Here is a 21464-nt window from a genome sequence, read left to right on the forward strand (position 1 = left end):
TGTTCCAACATCGAAGTCACTTACCAGACGTTAGAGAGGGCTTGGGGCATATGCGATGATTCCACCCTTTCACAAAGCTCACATTCAACCCATTTAATCTTTTGAAACTGCCCAGGAGCATTATAGCACAGGAGTTCACATACCTATCAATTTTACCGAAATTTTTAGTAAATAAAAAAAAATACATAATACCTATAATAATAACACAAGGAGTGCAACGCATTCCAGGTCACCGGGGAACCCCTCTCTTAATATCGAGGCTGCCGTGCAATCAATTTTCAATCGAAAATTATAAAACACAAACCATTCTTTTCGGAAGGAACCATTCTTTATGTCTGTTAATGCATATGACTTGAAATGCCTGTTTAACAGCAGTAGCAGTGACATTCCTCAACGACTTTGCTGAAACGTAGGTTGTCCGCGACGCCATTACGTGACGTAATACGGGCGCGTCGCTTTACCCAAAAGGAACATATAATGCCTGAAATGAACAATCATATACAATATGATACCAGAGATAAAGCTTTTACCTTGAAATACGGGTACTTGTTTGTCTATTGTGAAATATAAATAAAATATATAAAACATTTTACATTAATAATTTAGTAGAATTGTGGGGCATTATGCGGAAGGGGGGGAGGGGTCAATACACAATTTATTATTAATAAATCTAAATTTTTATGTATTGATGGAACAATAAGTGAGTAATTTAGGGGGATGACATCATCTTAGTAGTAGATTACTCCAGGATAGCCGGGTCTATCCTGGAGTATAGGGGCCTTTATAGCCTGTAAAAAAATGGCAAAAATGCAAAATCCGCTGGCCGGGGCTATCCAGGCGTATAGGGGCCTTTATAGCCTGTAAAAAAAAAGTCAAAATAAGAAAGTCTATACAGGATACCGTATCAAAAAATCCAAAATCCGCTGGCCAGGTCAATTAAGTGCACTTTTTTTCTCACCCTTTTTTTTAAACAAAATCCAAAAAAAATCCCAAAAAAATTTCAACAAAAACCTTTTATTATTGATCCAATACAATACAATACAATACAATATGAAAACAAGATCAGAGAACCGTCCTATTACAACACGAAAATCACATTTCTTTTATCACTCTCTCTGTTTTTTTTCCTTTTTATTTATCCTTACGAATCTCAGCCATCACTTCTTCTTTAAACACAGCCAAATCATCTGTTATGATTTTTCTAAACTCACAGTTATCCTTCTGAAGTTGTACCATTAAATCAGTTGATTTCTCTTGATCCTGAATCATTTGTCTTATTATACAGGCTATTTCCTTCTGGTTCTCTTTCAGAATTAGAATTATATCACATATATCCTCTAGGATTTTTTTTATCCCTTTTCTTTCCTGTAGTTCAATACCAGCCATTATTGTTGCCAAGTCAAACATATCATTCAGAGTCTTTGAATTTTCTTCTTCCATCTTAAGGTTTGGTTTAAAGTCCCTGACTAAAAAATAAGACTGATCCTATATACTCTCAGGTCTGGTTTATATACCTTTCTAATCCATTCTATTTTTAGTCTCTACTATTTTTTTTAGTTTAATCTATTTTTAATCTCCACTAATTTTTATAAGTTTAAAACTATTTTTAGTTCTTTTGTAACTCTAATTATAACACCACGAGATCTTATTCTTAAAACACCTGTGCAGTAGTGCCGTGTGCAAAAAAAAAAAAAAGTTCCTCCTACTTAAAATCTTGGCACCGATCCAAATCACAGCTACCTATGCATTGTGACGTCATCTATTGTATAAAAACCGTCTTCTTTTGACTTTCAGCTCATTCTGTTGTTAAAAATAATCATGGATCCTTTCACACAACAACTTAAGAAATGGAAAAAAAGACAGAAAGAATTAGATAAAATTCTTCATAACAATAGAGATAGAGAATTAGATCTTAGAAAACGAAATGCCTTGTACTTACAAAGAATACAGAAAACCAATCGTCATCAACAAGTACAAGCCTTACGTCATGTAAATGAAGAAGAACAACCAAGTTCTTCATCTCATTTACCATCACCTCATTCACCACCAGGGAAACCGAAACCCATTTCTCAGTATTATAAAGTGAGATTAGATTCCACCAGACATTCCAGAAAATTTAAAGCCCAAGAAAATAAATACAATATCAATTTTGAGGAATTTCCAGAAGAAGAAAACAAAGGATTTGTTCGGCGATTATTTAGAGACATGTTAAAAACGGTTAAATATGAAATGCAGTGTAATCCTAACGATTACTTACGCTTGAACATACGTCATCCTTCTCTGAAATCTGAAATCTGGTACGAGTTTACTCAATGTAAACATTTGAACGAGGAGGTCATTTTAAACAAAATAGAAGCCGTTCAACAATCTAAAAAAGATTTTAAACTGGGAGACGGGTCTATGGAATTCGACATGTTTCATGTGAAATATCCAGAAGGAAGTGGTGGAAATAATACCAAACACCTGATGATCAATAAGGACACTTTCCTTAAAGGAAAAAAATCTATCGTTCAGATCGATAATCCCTGGGATAAGATGTGTTTAGCTAGAGCTATTGTCATCACCCGGTTACACAGTGAAAAACCAGAAAATCCCGACCTCGAATGGGAAAAAAGATGGAAACGTATGCGGATAGGAGATGTAAGGAGTAATGATCAGGAAAATCAAGCTAAAGCTCTCATGGAACAAGCCGGGTGTGATATTCATCAATCTTGTGGACCCGAAGAATGGGGGAAATTACAACAAGTGTTATATCCTCAATATCGACTGAAAATATTTCAGATCAAGTCTATGTCTTCTAAATTCTCCTTAGAACCTATCTACAAAGGGAATGGACAAGGAATTTCTTTAAACATTTTGTTAGAAGATCATCATTACCATGCCATTTTATCCATGCCTGGTATCACAGGATGTCAATATTATTGTGATCATTGTGATGTGGGGTATAGAAACATCACAGACCATCGATCCAAATGTCCTTTTCGATGTGATTTTTGTTTATCTTACCCTCCATGCCCTAAAGACGGGAGCCAGATTTCATGTCCTCATTGCCAGGGATTTTTTAAGAATAGAGGTTGTTATGAAAATCATTTACGACCTTACAGTAAAAATACGACAACAACCATTTGTAATTTAATGGGACGATGTGACCAATGTCAGAAATGGATGCCTAAAAAATTATTATCTCATCACTTATGCGGAGGACGGAAACAATGTAAGATCTGTAAGAAAATTGTACAGAATGATCATCAGTGCTACGTTCAACAGAAACCTCCCAAAAAGAAGAAGGGAAAAGAGACATTACAGATTTACATTTATTTCGATTTCGAATGTACCCAGGAAAACGGCATTCACATCCCTAATCTGTGTGTAGCACATCGGGTCTGTCAACATTGTGGGCATTTACCCATTGAGGATCCTTGTCCTCATTGTCGGCACATGGGACCCCGTCAACATGTGTTTCAAGGATTAAATACCTTAAAAGACTTCATGGACTGGTTATTACAACCCATCAGCAAAGGAAATAAGAATGGTACTTTATTACACGACGAGGCCATCATCATTGCTCACAATTTCAAAGGATATGACGGACAGTTCATTTTAAATTACCTGGTGCATTCTGCTTGCATTAAACCCACCGTCATCCAGAACGGGAGTAAAATCTTATCCATGGAAATCCTTGGATTGAAATTCATCGATTCTTATAATTTTTTACCTTTTGCTCTGTCCAAGATGCCTTCCGCTTTTGGATTCACCGAACTGAAAAAAGGGTATTTCCCCCACTTTTTTAATACGGTACAGAACCAGAATTATGTAGGGCCTTATCCACCTGCGTCATTCTACAATCCGGACGACATGACTATTAATGGACGACAAGCTTTTTTCCAATGGTACGATCAACAAGCTGGAAAAGTGTTTGATTTCCAGAAGGAATTTTTAGAGTATTGTATTTCCGACGTCGATATTTTACGACGATGTTGTGCTCAGTTTAGAGCCACCCTCAAGAATTTAGTGAATGTAGATCCCTTTCAGGAATCTATCACTTTTGCCAGTGCAGCCAATTTAGCTTACCGTCGAGGATTTATGCCCGAAGATACCATTGCCATCATTCCTAACCTGGGATATCAACCTGCTCGTCAATATTCGGCCAAAGCCTGTCGGTGGTTAACCTTTTTGAGTCAACAGAGTGGATCTCACATCCAGCATGCGAGAAACGGGGGAGAAGTCAAGATCGGGAGTTATACTGTAGACGGATATCAGGAAGATAACCACACCATCTACGAATTTTACGGATGTTATTGGCACGGATGTCCCACCTGCTTTTCCAATCTACAGACCGAAACTCATCCTCACCAACCCCAATGGACTTACCAACAATTATATGAAGAAACTTTAAGAAGGAAATCAGTCTTAGAGCAATTTGGTTACTCTGTCACCTCTATCTGGGAGCACGAATTCGATCAACAAGTGCAAAGAGATGAAGTTTTACAGAATTTTTTATCAGACCTCAACATTTCAGATCCTTTAAACCCCCGAGAGGCTTTGTATGGAGGTCGGACCAATGCTACACGATTATATTGTGAGGAAGGAGAAATGAGATACATAGACGTTTGTTCTCTGTACCCTTACGTGTTAAAACACAGACCTTTTCCTGTAGGGCATCCTCAAATCATTACCGATCAATTCCAAGACGTCAGATCCTATTTTGGACTCATTCATTGTCGGGTCTTACCACCTCGAGGCCTCTATCACCCCGTTTTACCTTATCGCACAGGAGGTAAGTTATTATTTTCCTTATGCCGAACATGTGCAAAACAACAAGACCCTAAACATCGATGTCGACACAATTCCCGTGAACGCAGTCTCACAGGTACCTGGGTGACCACCGAATTACACAAAGCCTTGGACATGGGGTATACTTTAGAGAAGATATACGAAGTTTGGCATTTTCCAGAAAGCAGCACAGATTTATTCAGACCTTACATCGATACTTTTTTAAAGATCAAACAAGAAGCGTCTGGATTTCCACCGGAGTGTCAGACGGAAGAACAGCAATTAAATTACATTCGTCAAGTGTTAGAAAAAGAAGGGATTAGAATGGATTGGTTAAGTATTGAAAAAAATCCAGTGCGAAGAACCATAGCTAAACTTTTTTTAAATTGTTTGTGGGGAAAATTTGCTCAACGTCTGTTATTACCAAAAACGAAATACTTAACGGAAGAAGAGGAATTACATCAACTCTTACAAGATTCCAGAATTGAGATTAAAGGGATCCAACTCTTAGAAAATAAAGAAAATCCGGAATTAGATATGATGTTAGTCAATTATCAAGACAAAAATCAATTTGTAGAAGAATGTCCCTTTGGAAACATAATACTGGCCTGTTTCACTACCGCTCATGCCAGATTACACCTCTACGAGACTTTACAACCTTTAGGAGATCGGGTGCTTTATTTCGATACGGATAGTATCATTTACCAACATAAGGAAGGACAATTTAATCCGATTCTTGGAAACAGTTTAGGAGAATGGACTGATGAATTGGACGGGGATCACATTATCAAATTCATGTCTGGAGGTCCCAAAAATTATGCTTACCTTACCTCCAAGGGAAATTCCATCCTTAAAGTCAAAGGATTAACTCTTAATTATCGGGCTTCTAATATCGTATCCTTAGAGACTTTAGAAAAAATGCTCAAGAAAGAAATAGATGAAGTCACAGTGTCTTATCCTTACAAAATACAGAGGACCCGAGATCATCAAGTCAAGACAGTACCTTTAGAAAAACAATATAGAATTGTTTACGATAAGAGACAGATCTTGAAAGATTATAACACTTTACCTTATGGTTATTAAAAATGATTTGTTATTAACTATAAATAAAGCATTGAAACTACCTTTGTCTTCATTTGTCATCATGCAACATGAGGAGACACCTCTCCCCTCTTTTCTTTTAAAACATGAATTTACCATGGTGGTAGCAGGACCTTCTAAATCTGGCAAAACCGAATTTGTCAAGAAATTAGTAGAAAATTTACATTGGATTACCCCCATGCCACAAAAAATTGTGTGGTGTTATCGGGAATGGCAACCTGCTTACACTTCTCTAAGAGATCGGGTGTCTTTCATTCGAAATATTCCCGAAGACGATGAGAAATTAGTGGCTAATTTAAATATACCACACTTACTCATTTTTGACGACATGATGGGAGGAAAAGCCATTGAATCCATCGTGGATTGGTTTACCCGTAAAGCTCATCATCGGAATACCAGTGTGATTTACATCACTCAGAATTTATTTGATAGGGCAGCATCACATCGCACCATTAGTTTGAATGCTCATTATTTAGTCTTGTTTAAAAATCCCCGAGACAAATCTCAAATCAGTGTCTTGAGTCGTCAGTTAGCCTTACCTCATTTGATGTCCGCTTATCAAGAAGCTACCAATGTTCCTCATGGGTATCTCTTGGTGGATTTGAGTCCACACACCCCAGACGAATACAGATTGAGAAGTCGATTGTTTGAATGGTTAACTATACACATGCCTCAAGAGTATAAATAAAAATGTATCATCCTCACCCTTGTCATTTATCATTCAACTCTCATCATGGCACCATCAGCCAAGAGTAAATTAGTGAAAACTTTAAGACGTTTACAGCGGGAAAAAGATCCTGCTAAGCGAGCTCATTTAATTGAATTAGGGCGTAAAGCCTTATTGAATTGGTTTGCTATGGGAGCTCGAAATTTAATGAAAGGAGTATTACCCATTTATAAACAGACTCAGAGATTTATTGATCATCATCGTCAAGATTTAGGTATCATCGCTGATAAATCAGCTACCGAGGAAGACAGAAAAAAAGCCATTTTAAAACGTGGCGGAGCAGGATTTTTAGGAGGAGTCATCATTCGTCATTTATTTAAATGGAATACCCCTAAAAAACGACGTGCTCGTCGTTTGAAAAGTGTAGTGGTAAGAGTCCAGAACAAAAAGACAAAAAAGAGAGTTTTACCAAATTGGATGGTTCGACTAGGTGGGGGGTCAAACAATAAGAAAAAACCTTCTCAAAAGAAGAAGAAGAAAAGAAAAAATCCAAAAACTCCAGGTCCACCTAAAACTCCAGCTCAACGTAAAGCTATGCCTAAAAGTCTAAGAAATGAAATTAATCAGTATTATAAAGAACAAAGACAAAAAACTATTGGAGAGTTATTAAAGAAACAAGCTGAAATGAGAATGGATCGTGCTATGGCACCCATAGGCAGTCAAAGAGCCCCGGATTTATTTCCTCAAGTTAATGTTGGAATTCCTTCTCCTGGAATTAAAGTACCCATACAGACTCCTAAAATAGCCCGCTTTCAACCTTTATCTGCTTCTACACCTAAACTTCCAAAAGGAATGAGATATAAATGCCGATATTGTTCCAAAATCTATGTCACCGAAAAAAATAGAGATAAACATGAGAAAGACAAACATGGCATGTATGCTCCTCCTCCTTAAAAGAGTATAAAAGGAGGACACACTGAGGGACACCTCTTCATTATTTGAAAAGGATGGCTAAGAAGAAGAAGAAGACTTGTTGTTCTACAAGATTAAAATCTCATGGGGCTCTTTTAAGAGTGTTATCTAATCCTCATTATTCTTCACCCTTAAAGACAAGTATTTTAAAACATTGTTCTGGAGATTGTATTCTGAAGATTTGTGAGATTGTGTACAACCTATTAAAAGGAGTGTTACCTCTCAGTTCGGTTCAGAAACGAAAACTAGCTGGAAAGAAACACATCTTAAGGAGACTAATTCAACCTCAATCTATTCAGAAAAGACGAGCTTTGTTAGTCCAGCAAAAAGGAGGCCTCTTCCCTCTTTTACTCGGTCCTTTACTTATAGGAGCAGCATCTCTCCTAGGGGGAAAATGAGTCGTAAAATGGTATTAGTTCCTGAAGTCTTATTGAATGAACTTAAAGGAAAATTACCGAAACCTCCTGAATTTCAAACTACTCTCAGTTTAGGTCAGGAATTAGAGGACATTACAAGACGTGAAGATTTAACCCCAGAAGAAAAAGTCGCTTTATATGGTCAAGAACTTCATCGCTATAGAAATTATTTAGAAAAAGCTAGACAACAACCTACAAAAACTCGATTAGCTCAACCATCAGCTCAACCAGCAGCAGCAGCAGGAGCTCCAGCAGCAGCAGCACCAGCAGGAGCACCCCCAGCAGTAGCACCAGTACCCCCATCCCCTGCAGAAGCAGCAGCAGGATCACCAGCAGCCCCAGCTGAGATTGAAGATGAAATTCTTCAAACCGTCAATAAAAACATGAAAAGAAAAGCTGGATTATTATTAAATCATTTAAAGAAAAACCCTAAAGTGTTAACTTGGAATAAAGAAGGTGAAATTAGTTATCGAGGTCAAAAAGTTGCCAATTCTAACATTGTGGATTTAATGGCTGATAGTATGAGATCTCATACTCTGAAAAATCATCCGGTTCCTACAGGATTAGAACAATTTGCTCAAGCTTTAAAAGAGACCCGTACTCCTTTGGAATACCTGAGTAATGGAAACCTTATAAAAGCCATGCAGAAACCTGGAAAAATCAGTACTCCTAAAAGTCAAGAAAGAGACGATAGTGGATTTTCTTCCTTTTTAGACACTCCAGTAAGTAGTCCTATAGAAGATCCAGGAACCGTCATTAAAAAACCCATTTCAACTCCTGTTGGGACAAGGGAAGGATCCAAATATAGTCCCTTTAGAGCTCGACAGAAATTAAAAACCAAACTCGAAGAAGAAGAAAAGAAATTAGCAAAAATTGAAGAAAATTGGCTTCCTTTACCTAAGAAGAAATGAAAAAGAAACAAGTGGAAGATATTTTAAAAGAGATTTATTATGATCCTAAAAGAGGGTACGGAGGAATACAAGCTTTGTATCGTCAGGTCAAACCTTTAGGAATTTCCCTGAAAAAGATTCGAGACTGGTTAAAAGAACAAGATACTTATACTTTACATAAACCCATTCAAAGAAAATTCCGCTGACAACAAACTAGAGTGACCGATATAGATGAACAATGGCAATTAGATTTAGCAGATGTGTCCAGTTTAAAGAAATATAATGATGGATATACTTTTTTACTGTGTGCCATTGACGTCTTATCTAAATATGCCTGGGTAGTGCCTTTAAAACAGAAAACGGGAAAAGAAATGATTCGAGGATTACAAGAGATTTTTCAACAAGACGGACGACGTCCCATTCGCATTCAATCTGATCAAGGCAAAGAATTTACCAATAAAGAATTCTTACACACTTTTAAATCCATTCATTTTTTTACCACTCGTAATACGGACACTAAAGCCAGTATCGTGGAACGATTTCAGAGAACCCTCAAAGCACGCATGTGGCGTTATTTCACTCGTCATAAAACCAGACGATATGTAGACGTCTTACCGGATTTAGTATATGCTTACAATCATTCTTATCATCGAAGTATTAAAAGAGCACCAGCTCAAGTGAATGCTTCTAATGTATTAAAAGAGTGGAAAACTTTATATGGGAAAAAATCTCAAACATTCCCTAAAAAACCTCAATTTAAACAAGGAGATCGGGTCCGCATTAGTAAAGCTAAACGCACTTTTGAAAAAGGATATTTACCCAATTGGACTACAGAATTGTTTACCATTTCTAAAAGAGTACCTGGAAGATATCCTTATGTGTATAAAATCCAAGATGATCATGGTGAGGAATTAGAAGGCACTTTTTACGAGAAAGAATTACAACAGATTAATAAAAAAGATGATGTGTACGAAGTAGAAGAAATTTTGGGGTATAAAAAGCGACGTGTAGGGAAAAAAATCATTCAAGAAGTCAAAGTGCGGTGGAAAGGATATCCTCCTAGTTTCGATTCATGGATTCCCCAAACGGATCTCATTCAATAACGCCTCATTGGAAATTTTGTGGAGAGAAAGTGCCTCGAGAAGAAATTGTTTATTTTGCACAATTATTCATCTGTGTATCTCTCATCATTACCAGTGTGGTCATGTTAGCTTTACATGATACTAATCGAGAATATTGGATGGTCTGTGTGAGTTCTTCCGTAGGATACATTATGCCTAGTCCTACCCTAATGCATCATACCCCTAAGAAGACCACAAATCCAGGGAGTCTAAAAATAGAGACACAATAGAGTATATATAAAAATAGATACAAATCCAGAGAGTCTAAAAATAGAGACACCATAGAGTATATAAAATGGAACAAGTCCAAAAAAATTGATCATTTCTGATTTCACAGAGAGACAGAGCACATACAAAAAAAAATACAATGGAGTATTTAAGCTCAGAGTATTGTTGGAAAATGAAAGGTTCTACTAAGAAAGGAGAATGGATGAAAAACAAACAAGAATGTATTCAAGATTTCAAAGATAAGAATCCAGGAAAACAAAAAGATGCCACCCTGTATAAGAGAATGAAGTTTCCAGACCATCCATGGGTAATAACACATAAGATGGCAATATTAGGGGGTCGAAAGGAACCTAAGTATCAGGAATTCAAATGGAAAGTGAAATATGTCTTGTTTCACAAACAAAAAGGACCAGAAAGGACTTGGATTCAAGGAAAATGGATGGAAAGAGCCAAAGAGTGTATCCAAGATTATCTGAAAGTGCTCTTAAAAGGATACAGTATCATGGACTGTGCTTGTGAAACAGAATATTTGTACATGAGAAGATCTTTTCCCATAGATGAAACAAAAGAAGTGTACAAAAGTTTTGAATGTTTATTAATATGATTGTTTTGTTATGATTGTTGTTATTATGAATAAAAAAGTCACACACACAAAAAAAATTACAAGTCTTATTTTTTGATCTGTATCACATTTTTTTGACGTCACAATGGATATACTTGAATCGATGCCAAGATTTGTGTATTACCTGTGTATTAATGACTCAGCAAAAAAAAAAAAAAAAAAAAAAAAAAAATTTGCACACGGCACTATTGCACAGGTGTTTTCAGAATAAGATCTCGTGCTAAAAAATAAATATAGTAACAAAATTCTAAAAATAAAACACAGAAAAAGGTATATAAAGCTTAGTTTTGAGTACACTGAGCTCAATCATGATTTTTCCGTGGAGACTGGCGTATTTGATTGACGTAGAAAAGTATTACTGTCATTATTGTGATAGGGAAATGAACCAATGGCATACATTTACGGTGTATGATTATCCCGGATGGCATCACAGAACTTATCGAATTTGCGAGCATTGTGAAATGACTTTTCCTCACTGGTTTGTGGATGATCCCCCTTCTATGGAGACCTGTGGATGTAGCTGGTGCATTAAATATTTCACATGGAAGTTTGGGGTAGAGAATATGGTGCCCCCATGGGTCAAAGTAACGAGAAAGAGAGCTTTAAAGAAATGCCTGTCCTGCTGGGAGGAAAATACGGAGGGGAGATGGAAGTGTCAACAATATCCATGCTGTGAGAAATGTGTTGAGAAATTTGTCGTGACTTGTTACAGACTTTGTTCCTTATGTAGATATGATGGAATTAAATCATAAAATGAAATGTGTATAAATTATTATAAATAGAAAGGTTAGAAGTAAATATCTCTCAGTCTCTTACTGAACATGGCTGAGAACAGTGGTTTTTACATGACATTACCCAGTGATAGCTCCATGCAATCTTTTCCGGGGAATACGACCGCTCAATTTAAAACTTTATTACCACAATCTGTGGATTTAACGGATGGTCAATGGGAAGTAGCATTAACCGAAATGATTTATCCTTGTAGTATAGAAAATATAAGTCAGGATGAATCTTATATCGAAGTGTGTATAGTGGAAAAAGTTCCACCTTTTTTTAAAGGCGTTTCACCATCTGAGAAACTGGATCTCGAGGACCCTGATAAGTACCAGTGGGGACGGTTTCAATTATTGAAAAGTACTCCCATTAATTTTCAACAAACCCAGCTTTTAGTAGATTGGAGTAAAGCTTATTGGTTAATCGGTACTTATGATCCTAAAGAGAAATTGAATTTGTATCGACTTCGATTTAGACCGGGACCTTATCCTAACCCAACAGCTATCCTGGGAGAAATCAATAAAGGTTTAGTACAGACCATGAAAAAAATCTGGAAAAAGTATCACAAATGGACCGAGAAAAAGAACCCCACAGATCAAGGAAGTGATGACGATGATGATGTGTATGGAAATTTAAAACAGAGCTTAAAGACAGTGATACAAGACCTGAAAGAAGAAGAAAAACCCTCAAAAATTGAAATGAAATTTAATTATCGGAAGGATTTCAATCGAGTGAATTATGTCACTCATTTACGTCAAATTCCCATCTTTGTACGTCTTCCCTTAAGTCTGGCTTATAAATTAGGATTTCATGATTCTAAATTAGTCCCGGAAAATTGGACAGAAGACATGACCAAATGGATTAATATCAGTTATCTGGCTCCGGACACTGTAGATTTATATCGAAATTTAAAATCCATGTATGTGTATTGTGATCTGATTCAACCCCAGACCGTAGGATCGAATGCCTTGAAATTATTAAGAGTGGTCCCTTGTCAATTTGAACACAAAGACAATCAATGTAAATGGGAACTCATCCGTGCGGAATATCTCCCTTTGAGTAAAAAACATTTTGATACCATTGAGATACACATCATGACACCTTTAGGAAAACCCATGCCCTTTTTAAGTGGAAAAACTCTAGTGAAACTTCATTTTAGAAAAGTGTACTGAGATGAGTGTACAACTTTTTTGTTACATCCTATTGGGAGTCATGGTTTGTCTGGTATGCTGTCTCTATTGTATTCAGCCCTAAAAAAAAAAGGGGTATAAAAGGAAGTCCTCAGAGTGCAGAAAAGTCAGTTTTTAAGAACAGTGATCACCATGCAGTATCATCCAGGAATATTAAGACAGAGAGGACACGGTTGGACTTATCATAAAGGTTTATTAAGACAAAAAGGACACGGGTTTGGTCTTTTAGCTCCGGTGTTAAAATTAGCAGCTCCACTAGTCAGTAATCTATTAGGTGGAATATTAGGAGGGGGTCAACAGCAACCACCCCCACCCCCACCAGCTTATTATTATCCACCCCCCAAAAACCATCAAAGAGGGGAAGGATTTTTTACGGATTTACTGAAAACGGGAGCTAAACATGCCTTGACCGCTGCTGCTAGAACGGGGTTAGATGTGTTAGAAAATAAGAGATCTTTAAAAGACGCTATCAAAACTCACGGAATACAAGCCCTGAAAAATACTTCTGGAATGGTAAAACAAAAAATGAATCTAGGAGATAGTAAGAAAAGAAAAAGAAAACAGACAGAACGAGTTCTGTTGGCTAGAGGAGGTCCTAATAGAAAAAGAAAAAATCAAGGAGGTAATGTACCATTAACAGCCCCAGTGAAGAAGAAAATAAGGTCTTTAGATGTCTTTGACTGAGAGAGACTATAAATAGAGGAGTGTGAGGGAGAAGAGTTTCATTTGTGAAAAATCAATCTTAGTAGACAGACATCATGTTACAACCCGATTCCTGTGCTTGTGGGATGGACAATTTACAATTGTTCCAAGTCCCTCCCACTAATATTGCTTTAGAAGAATCCAAATGGGAAGAATATTACCCTATTTCTAGTACTTTAGATTCAGAGACAGCTCCGATCGAATTTGAAATTAAAGGACAAGGAGATCAATATCTAGATTTATCACAAACTTATCTTCAAATGGTATGTCAATTTGTTCAAAATGATGGAAGTGATCTGGCTGGAGATCCTGCTAAAACAGCCCCAGTGAATAATATCTTACATTCCTTGTTTACGGAAATTGATGTCAATGTCAATGGAAAAATAATCACTCCAGGGACCGATACTTATCCTTACAAAGCTTATCTGGAGAAATTACTGTCTTACAAACCCAGAACTTTAGCCACACAAATGAAAGCTTGTAGTCTATGGGAAAAAGATACAGCAGGACATATGGACGAAAGGGGGCTAGCAGCTCTGGGGGTGGCTGCTAATCAATCCTTTGCTGTCGCTTCTGGTACTTGTACCATTAACAAACCCATCATTCCAGCGTACCCAGCCAATTCTAAAAACGAAGGATACAGAAAACGTCATGAAGCCATAGAAGATAGTAAGAAAATTACTTTATTGGATTGTTTACATCTGGATTTGTTTCAACAAGATCGATTTCTACCGAATGGAGTTGACGTCCGTTTGAGATTTAATCGAGCTAGACCTGATTTCTACATGATGACGGCTCAAGCCAATACGGGAAAAGTCAAAATATTAAGTATGGTCTTGTGGGTGAGAAAAGTGAAACCTTCCCCTACTTTAATGAATCAGATCAATCAAACTTTGAATACTTACAGAGCTAAATATCCATTAAGAAGAGTGGAAGTCAAAAGTTTTACCATACCTACAGGAACTCAATCTAAGATTACGGATCATCTGTTTCAAGGCCAGATGCCAAAAAGGCTCATTTTAGGGTTTGTGGAGAATGCGGCTTTTAATGGAGATAAAACTAAAAATCCCTTTAATTTTCAAAATTTTGGGATTAAAAAATTAGATGTTAGTATCAATGGAGAGACCATGATGACTCGTTGTTTCGAACCTAATTTTAATGAAGATTTATATCTGAGATCTTATCTGAGTATATATCAAGCTTTGGGAAAATTAGGAGAAGATTGGGCTCCGGACATTACCTTAGAAGAGTATAAAAACGGATACACTTTATGGGGCTGGGATTTCACGAAAGATCAAGAAGCCCAATCGGATAAATTCCATCTCATAGAAACAGGAAATTTAAGAGTAGAAGTCCAATTTACGAACAATACGGCTACCACTTTAAATTGTGTGGTGTATGCAGAATTTGATAACCTCTTAGAAATTAACAAACAGAGAGAAGTGAGCATTGATTATTAATGGATACAGGACAGTTGAGAGAAGTCTTATTTAGAGAATTAAAGAGTTCGTTTGGTGGAGTGTATCCTTTAGATTTATTACCAGATCAATTAAAATTTGGAGAAAAAGCCATTGTAGTCAATACAGATCCTCAAGATCAACCTGGAGAACATTGGGTGTGTTTATATGTAAGCAGTCCAGTGGTAGAATATTTTGATTCTTATGGATTTCCTCCCTTACAAAAAGAAATTCAAGATTTTATTCAGCGTCATGGTCATCAATGGATTTATAATCCATATCGATATCAAGATTGGAATACCGATGTGTGTGGACAATATTGTGTGTATTATTTACATCAAAGACATATGAAGAAAATTAAAGCAGATGAATGGTTATTTCCCTTTGACCATCCTACAGCTTTAGAAAGAGATCATTATGTAGCTCAATGGTTTAAAGACACTTATCATAAAAGACCAACGGGTCATGGACAAATTTGTCAATGTTTCTATCAAAATGTATTGTAAAAAAAATATTGTTATTGTTGTTTGTTGTTTGTTTGTTTGTTTGTTCTCAAAATAAACAAAAGAAAAAAATTGCTGCCTAGGTGTTTTTTTTATAGAATCTGAAACTGATGCTCCTATATATAAAAATAGTAACCAAAAAAGTTAAAAATAAACTAACACAAAGAGTTAAAAATAAACTTACAAAAAAGGTATAAATACAAAGGGACTAAGGTGTATGAAAATCAGTTTGATGAGGATGAGTTTGAGTAAAAAGTCAAAAGATATGGAGGAAGAGAAAATACCATTATTAGAAAAAAGAATGATCATGCCTATGGAGGTAAATGATTCCAGTCCTACCAAAAGAAGAATAGAAGTAAAAACTATGGAGGAGGAAGAAGAACTCTGTAATGTTTACTTGCCAGCAAATGAGAAGATTCATGACCCAAAGGACCCATACAGAAGTTACAGAGTAGCCACTAACTGGACATTTGTTTTAAATCAAGTGAACGAAGAAATAGAAGATATAGACATTTTTCTGAACCTTGAAGATGAAATTCAGTACTTGATCCTAAAAAAGGAAATTCATCCCTGGACAGGAAAAGTGCATCAAATCAGGGGGTTCATTCAAATGAAAGAACCTGTAGGAGGACTGGATGTGCCTAAACTTAATCTTACAGCAAGATTTGATATGTCCCACAGTACACCAGAATTAGAAAGAATGTTCTACAGGCAAGGTGCCAACTATCAAGAATATGGAATTCTGAAACCTGAGGAGAGAAACAAAGAATTACTGGAGAAATGGGAAACAGCAAAATTGTGCCTGGAGAAATTTCCTAGAAAAGAAAAAGAGAAATGTTATTTTTGTTCAGCTTAAAAAAGTGACATTAAAAAAAAAATTTATTCCACTGTGTATTATAAAAAAAATTAAAAAATAATCTTTGTGTGTTAATAAAATGTTGATGTGTAAAATAAAAATTTTTTTAAAAAATATATATATTTCTTATTTCTTTTTTAAAAAAATTAATGTTCATAAAAAAAATTTAATTTTAATTTTTAAAACAACAATGACCTATGGGTGTTTTTTATGAGACGTTTCTATTATCACCAACTGTGTATCAAAAAGGTATCTATTCGAATCAATGAAGTGGCCCTTAAAAGGGCCGTTGTTGATTTTTTTCTTTAAGGGTTTACTCCCTTAGTGTGGCTGCAGGCCAAATCCTCTCCAAGGAAACGGATTGTAGCGGCACAAAGGGCATGGGAGGCACCGATCAATGATCCGGGCAGAGCAGAGGTAACACGCAGGTCGTTGTCTGCATTGATCGCAAATATAGTTACTGTCCTCATCCTCACAGAGACACAGCGAGCAAAAAATTGACGATACCGGTACCTGTAATCCCCAGCTAGGGATACAGCCTTGAAATCTGGCCTGGCTCTGATGATACTGGACCTCATCCACCGTTGAGGGAATCCCAGGGGATGGTGATGGTGAATCGGGGGAATCAGGTATTGAAAAATTCCTCCCTTCCTCCTGGGGCCTAGGATGGTAAATGGGTGGAATCACAGGCCTTCCTGGCGGTGGTGGTGGTGAGGGTGCCCTTGGTGGTGGTGAGGGTGGCCTTGCTGGTGAGGGTGATCTTCTCCTCCTACGCTCGCGGTCAGGTATCTGATAAGGTCTGGCAGATCTTCTTCTTGCATTCCTATTATTGCTTTGTTCCACTCGCATCATCGGGCAGCGCAACAACTCTTCCCCGTCTGATATCCTCCTGACAGCAAAATAACAAACTAATTCTATCCCTGGAATTAGAAAGACCTCTTCATGGAAATCTTCATGTGCCATATCGTCTGGGTCACTGGAAAATCAGTTAGTAACGAATGACAGTTAACAGCTGACGAGCGTTGGTATTTATAGACACAGCGCGACCCGAAAAGAAAGCACCCAAAACCCCGGATGAAACAGAGCTCAAAAAATCATGGAGAATTCAAATTTGAGTTATTTTGTGTTTGTGAATATCTCTATTGGATTAAGTAACATATTATGGAATGATATATAGTTTCAAACCTTCTAGTGAAAGAAGGAAGGTAAGTTTTGAGGATGATTTCACAGTATTATTCATACATGACATTCCTTCGTTGTTTAGAACAGGCTCATTCATGCCGAAGCGAAGGCCTAACCTTGAGTGACCTGAATACCTAAAATAAGGAGTTTTAAACTTTTAAAAGTGTGACACCAAGAAAACTTAATGTCTATCATAAGATCGAACCTAAGGAAAAGTGTTGAGAGGGTTTTTAAATCAAAAGAATCCTTACAAGTGTAGAAATAAACTTAGCGTCGGTCTAAACATAAACACAAGGGAGGTCAAAGGTCAGCCATTTTCAGAAAATCACTGTATAGACTTGTATAGAGCTTATACGATTCTTTTCAATCCTGATCTTTGATGATGAAAATTTTGACATGAATACAATCGGAAACTTATAAAAATCATTGGTTTCTACTTTATTTGCAATGGGAATGTCTAGATTTTTATAAAATGACCAAAACAAAAAAACATCTCAGCGTTTAAAAAAGGACACAAGATGGCGTCCTATTTATATAGAAATAATAACAAAAAAAAAGAACTGATTGTTTTTTTTCATTCTTTTTTATTTTTTAGTTTTAACAATTGTTCCAAGTGTTGAATTCTCCTCTGAAATCTTAATCGATCCGCTACTACAGTCATCCATTCACTTTTCCGATCTTCGGGGGGTAAATCATAAATTTCATTCAAGTCTGTATTAAAAGTCACACATTTCTTAGTAGGTCTGATATTTCCAGAGATTTCATTCCGTATTGAATACAGATTTTCTCCATCGTTTCTATTTCTTTCCAAAGTAGAATCACTTTGCTCCCTTGGGGATGACATAGAAAACTGTAGGGTTTTTGTAAATATTGCATCATGTTCATCCCGTACATTTTTTCGGGTAAAGTCTTTTTCATTCGTTGACATAGGAAATGAATAATCGCTAATCTCCCCACTGTTGTAGGATGGGATAAAGCCAGGCATTGTAACCACAAGTCCTGAGTGGTTTCTATGATGTTGTCTGCTTTCTGAAACACTTGTTCTGCTTCGGGGGGTAATGGTTGTTCCTGTTGTTCTAGACATTGCATTAAAGTATCATAACTTTCCAACACTAAAGTGTGATAGTGTCTCAACATGATATCAATGATTTTTAAAAAAGAAATGTTTTTATGATCTTATTTATACTTTTTGGTTTTCTATTTATAGAAATAAAACCAATCAAGGTAAAAATAGGGCTTAAGTTAAGTTTTTTTTTTTTGCACACGGTACTATACTACACAGGTGTGTTTTAAGACTCTTGAATCGGTGCCAAGATTAGGTACATGACCCCTCTCTGCAGGTGTTTTAAGAATCAGATCTCGTGCTTAATATATATAATTATAGTAACAAAAAGGTAAAAATAGTTTTTCAAAGTTGAATCGGTGCCAAAATTTCACCTGTGCAGGTGTTTTAAGAATCGGATCTCGTGCTATTATAATTATAGTAACAAAGAGCTAAAAATAGTTTTTCATAAGGTATATAAACTCAGAGTTCAGTTAATTATAGCATTAGTTTTGACACCTGTAGAGAGAATAGACATGGCAGAAGCAATGATGAATCTTAATAATCTTACAGGTCAGAATTATATTCCACCTCAGAGTACAGGACTAGGATATGCTTTACCCACGGCACCTGATACACAAGATCCCATCGGATTGGATTTAGGACTTTATAATATGCCAGAACCCATGACCAAAGAAGATATGAGCATCTTAACCACCACTATGGATGGAATTATTAAAATGCTGACGGATTTAAAAGAATACAACACCAGTGAATTTTGTTTGATAAGGGGTAAATTATCCAGATTAGAAGTTAAAGTGACTAACATCCAGGAGAAAATGAATGGTGGATTTTATCAGAAAAAACAGAGTAGCAGTAGTAGCAGCAGGAGCAGCAGCAGCAGCACAGGAAAAAAGACAAAAGAAACAGATCCATGTTACATTTGTAATGAGTTGGGACATTGGGCTCCAGACTGTCCCAGAAAAAAACAGGATTTGTGTTACAAATGTGGAAGAATGGGACATTGGGTTAATGAATGCCCAGAAGATGATCAACAATTAGTGAAAGAAGTACAAAATTTAGAGAAAACTCAAGAGAAGAAAAAACATCAGGAACATCAAATTCCTAACAAAGGCACTAACAAAAGGAAACTTGAGAATACCAATGTAAAGGAGAAACTAAAATTGAAACTCCAGAAAAAATAATTGACAGTTTTTGTTGTGAATAAGGGTGTGAAACAGTAAGTTTTCATGTTTTTTTTTTTTTTGTGAACCTTGTGATATTCCTGTTAGGACTGTTTCTTTGATGTTTTTTCCTTGTTTTTGTGTGATAATGACGTCATAATGGACATACTTGAATCGATGCCAAGACTGTGTACGTCCTAGGTATTAGTGACTAAGAAAAAAAATCCTTTTTGTACAGTGATAAAAAATTTGTGATTTTCCTGTATAGGACTGTTCTATGATCTTGTTTTTTCATATTGTATTGTATTGGATTGGATCAATAATAAAAGGTTTTTGTTGAAATTTTTTTGGGATTTTTTTTGGATTTTGTTTAAAAAAAAGGGTGAGAAAAAAAGTGCACTTAATTGACCTGGCCAGCGGATTTTGGATTTTTTGATACGGTATCCTGTATAGACTTTCTTATTTTGACTTTTTTTTTACAGGCTATAAAGGCCCCTATACGCCTGGATAGCCCCGGCCAGCGGATTTTGCATTTTTGCCATTTTTTTACAGGCTATAAAGGCCCCTATACTCCAGGATAGACCCGGCTATCCTGGAGTAATCTACTACTCATCTTCATTTTTATTCTAAAATACCCCTAAAAAAAATTGCCCGTGAATCTTTATCATTGATTATTAACTTACGTACAATGTATACTTAAGTAAACTCCTTGTTGTCTTGACCTTTTAGACATTGAACGGGTATATAAAGGGTTTGCCTGTTTTCCAATCCTTATTGAATTTATTCAGTGTAGTATATTAAAAATGAAACATATATTCCTGCTAGATTACGTTTGAGGTGTTAAAAAAAACCTTGAAAGCGGGGGAGCCGAGAGGGGGGGGGTGTCTAATCCAAGTTAATGCGTCTTCAATTTTGGCAAGGAAATAAATCTTTGACAAGTAAAAAAAGGAAGAACGAAAAGATTATTTAACAATCGTACACTTTGAGAATTTTATATATTTACAATGACGGAAGATGGCGTACCCATCAATTTTCACGAAATTTTCAGTAAATAAAAAACCTATTAAATACTTATTTAAAAAAATACGTAACACATAATTTGTGCTCATGCTTTTCTGATCTATACTTGTCTGTTGTTTTAACAAGAGAAAAGAGGCCATTTTATAAGTATTTATATACGTAGGAGGTATTTACTATGTTGACGTATAAGTTGTCCCGGGGGGGGGGGGGGGGTAGATATTCAAAGTTGTTCAATCGCTGAACGTGCGCTTTCATTTTACTTTTATTTATTGGGGGGATATATGATTTTTTATTGAACTACATGTTTATCACTCACAATTTTGTTACATTATTAAACAATTCATTTCATTTTACACATGCATCTACAGACCCTCGCACACTTCATGCAAGAATATCAAAAAGTGCCCAAAGCATCTTTTGAAATGATGTTTCAAATGTCAAAAGGAAATAATAATTATCTTTTAGGAGAAACACACTGCTCAAAACATTTCCCTGTTACGTTCAAATCATTTGTCTACTGGATTTCTTACATGTATTATTTTGTACGTTGTATTCTTGAGTTCATATTATTTACATCGGTATGTAAAATCGGAGAACTGTTGAATTTGTTTGTAGAACATTCATATCGTACATGACCTTAAATTATCTAAGTTTACATTTTATTGTTCATCTCAGGCATTTTTTTTTCTTTTTGGGTAAATAAACGCACCCATTATAACGTCACGTAATGGTGTCGCGGACAACCAACGTTTGAGCGAAGTCGT

The 21464-nt window shown here is 36.2% G+C and overlaps 3 protein-coding genes across 3 annotated transcripts; all 3 read left to right on the forward strand.

The window, feature by feature from the left end:
• The first annotated feature begins 1818 nt into the window (after positions 1-1818).
• Positions 1819-5856, forward strand: LOC133180197 (uncharacterized). Its single transcript, XM_061314763.1, has one exon. The coding sequence runs from the start codon at positions 1819-1821 to the stop codon at positions 5854-5856; it is 4038 nt and encodes a 1345-aa protein (XP_061170747.1).
• A 3526-nt stretch (positions 5857-9382) lies between these two features.
• Positions 9383-9922, forward strand: LOC133180198 (uncharacterized). The gene has a single exon (XM_061314764.1). The coding sequence runs from the start codon at positions 9383-9385 to the stop codon at positions 9920-9922; it is 540 nt and encodes a 179-aa protein (XP_061170748.1).
• Positions 9923-13512: 3590 nt separating this feature from the next.
• Positions 13513-14916, forward strand: LOC133180199 (uncharacterized protein F54H12.2-like). The gene has a single exon (XM_061314765.1). It carries the CDS (start codon positions 13513-13515, stop codon positions 14914-14916), a length of 1404 nt encoding a protein of 467 aa, XP_061170749.1.
• The last annotated feature ends 6548 nt before the right edge of the window (positions 14917-21464 follow it).

Source organism: Saccostrea echinata, unplaced genomic scaffold (genome assembly GCF_033153115.1).
Source record: "Saccostrea echinata isolate AGI-Se365-2 ecotype Australia unplaced genomic scaffold, CSIRO_AGI_Sech_v1 ptg000006l, whole genome shotgun sequence".
NCBI classification, from domain to species: domain Eukaryota; kingdom Metazoa; phylum Mollusca; class Bivalvia; order Ostreida; family Ostreidae; genus Saccostrea; species Saccostrea echinata.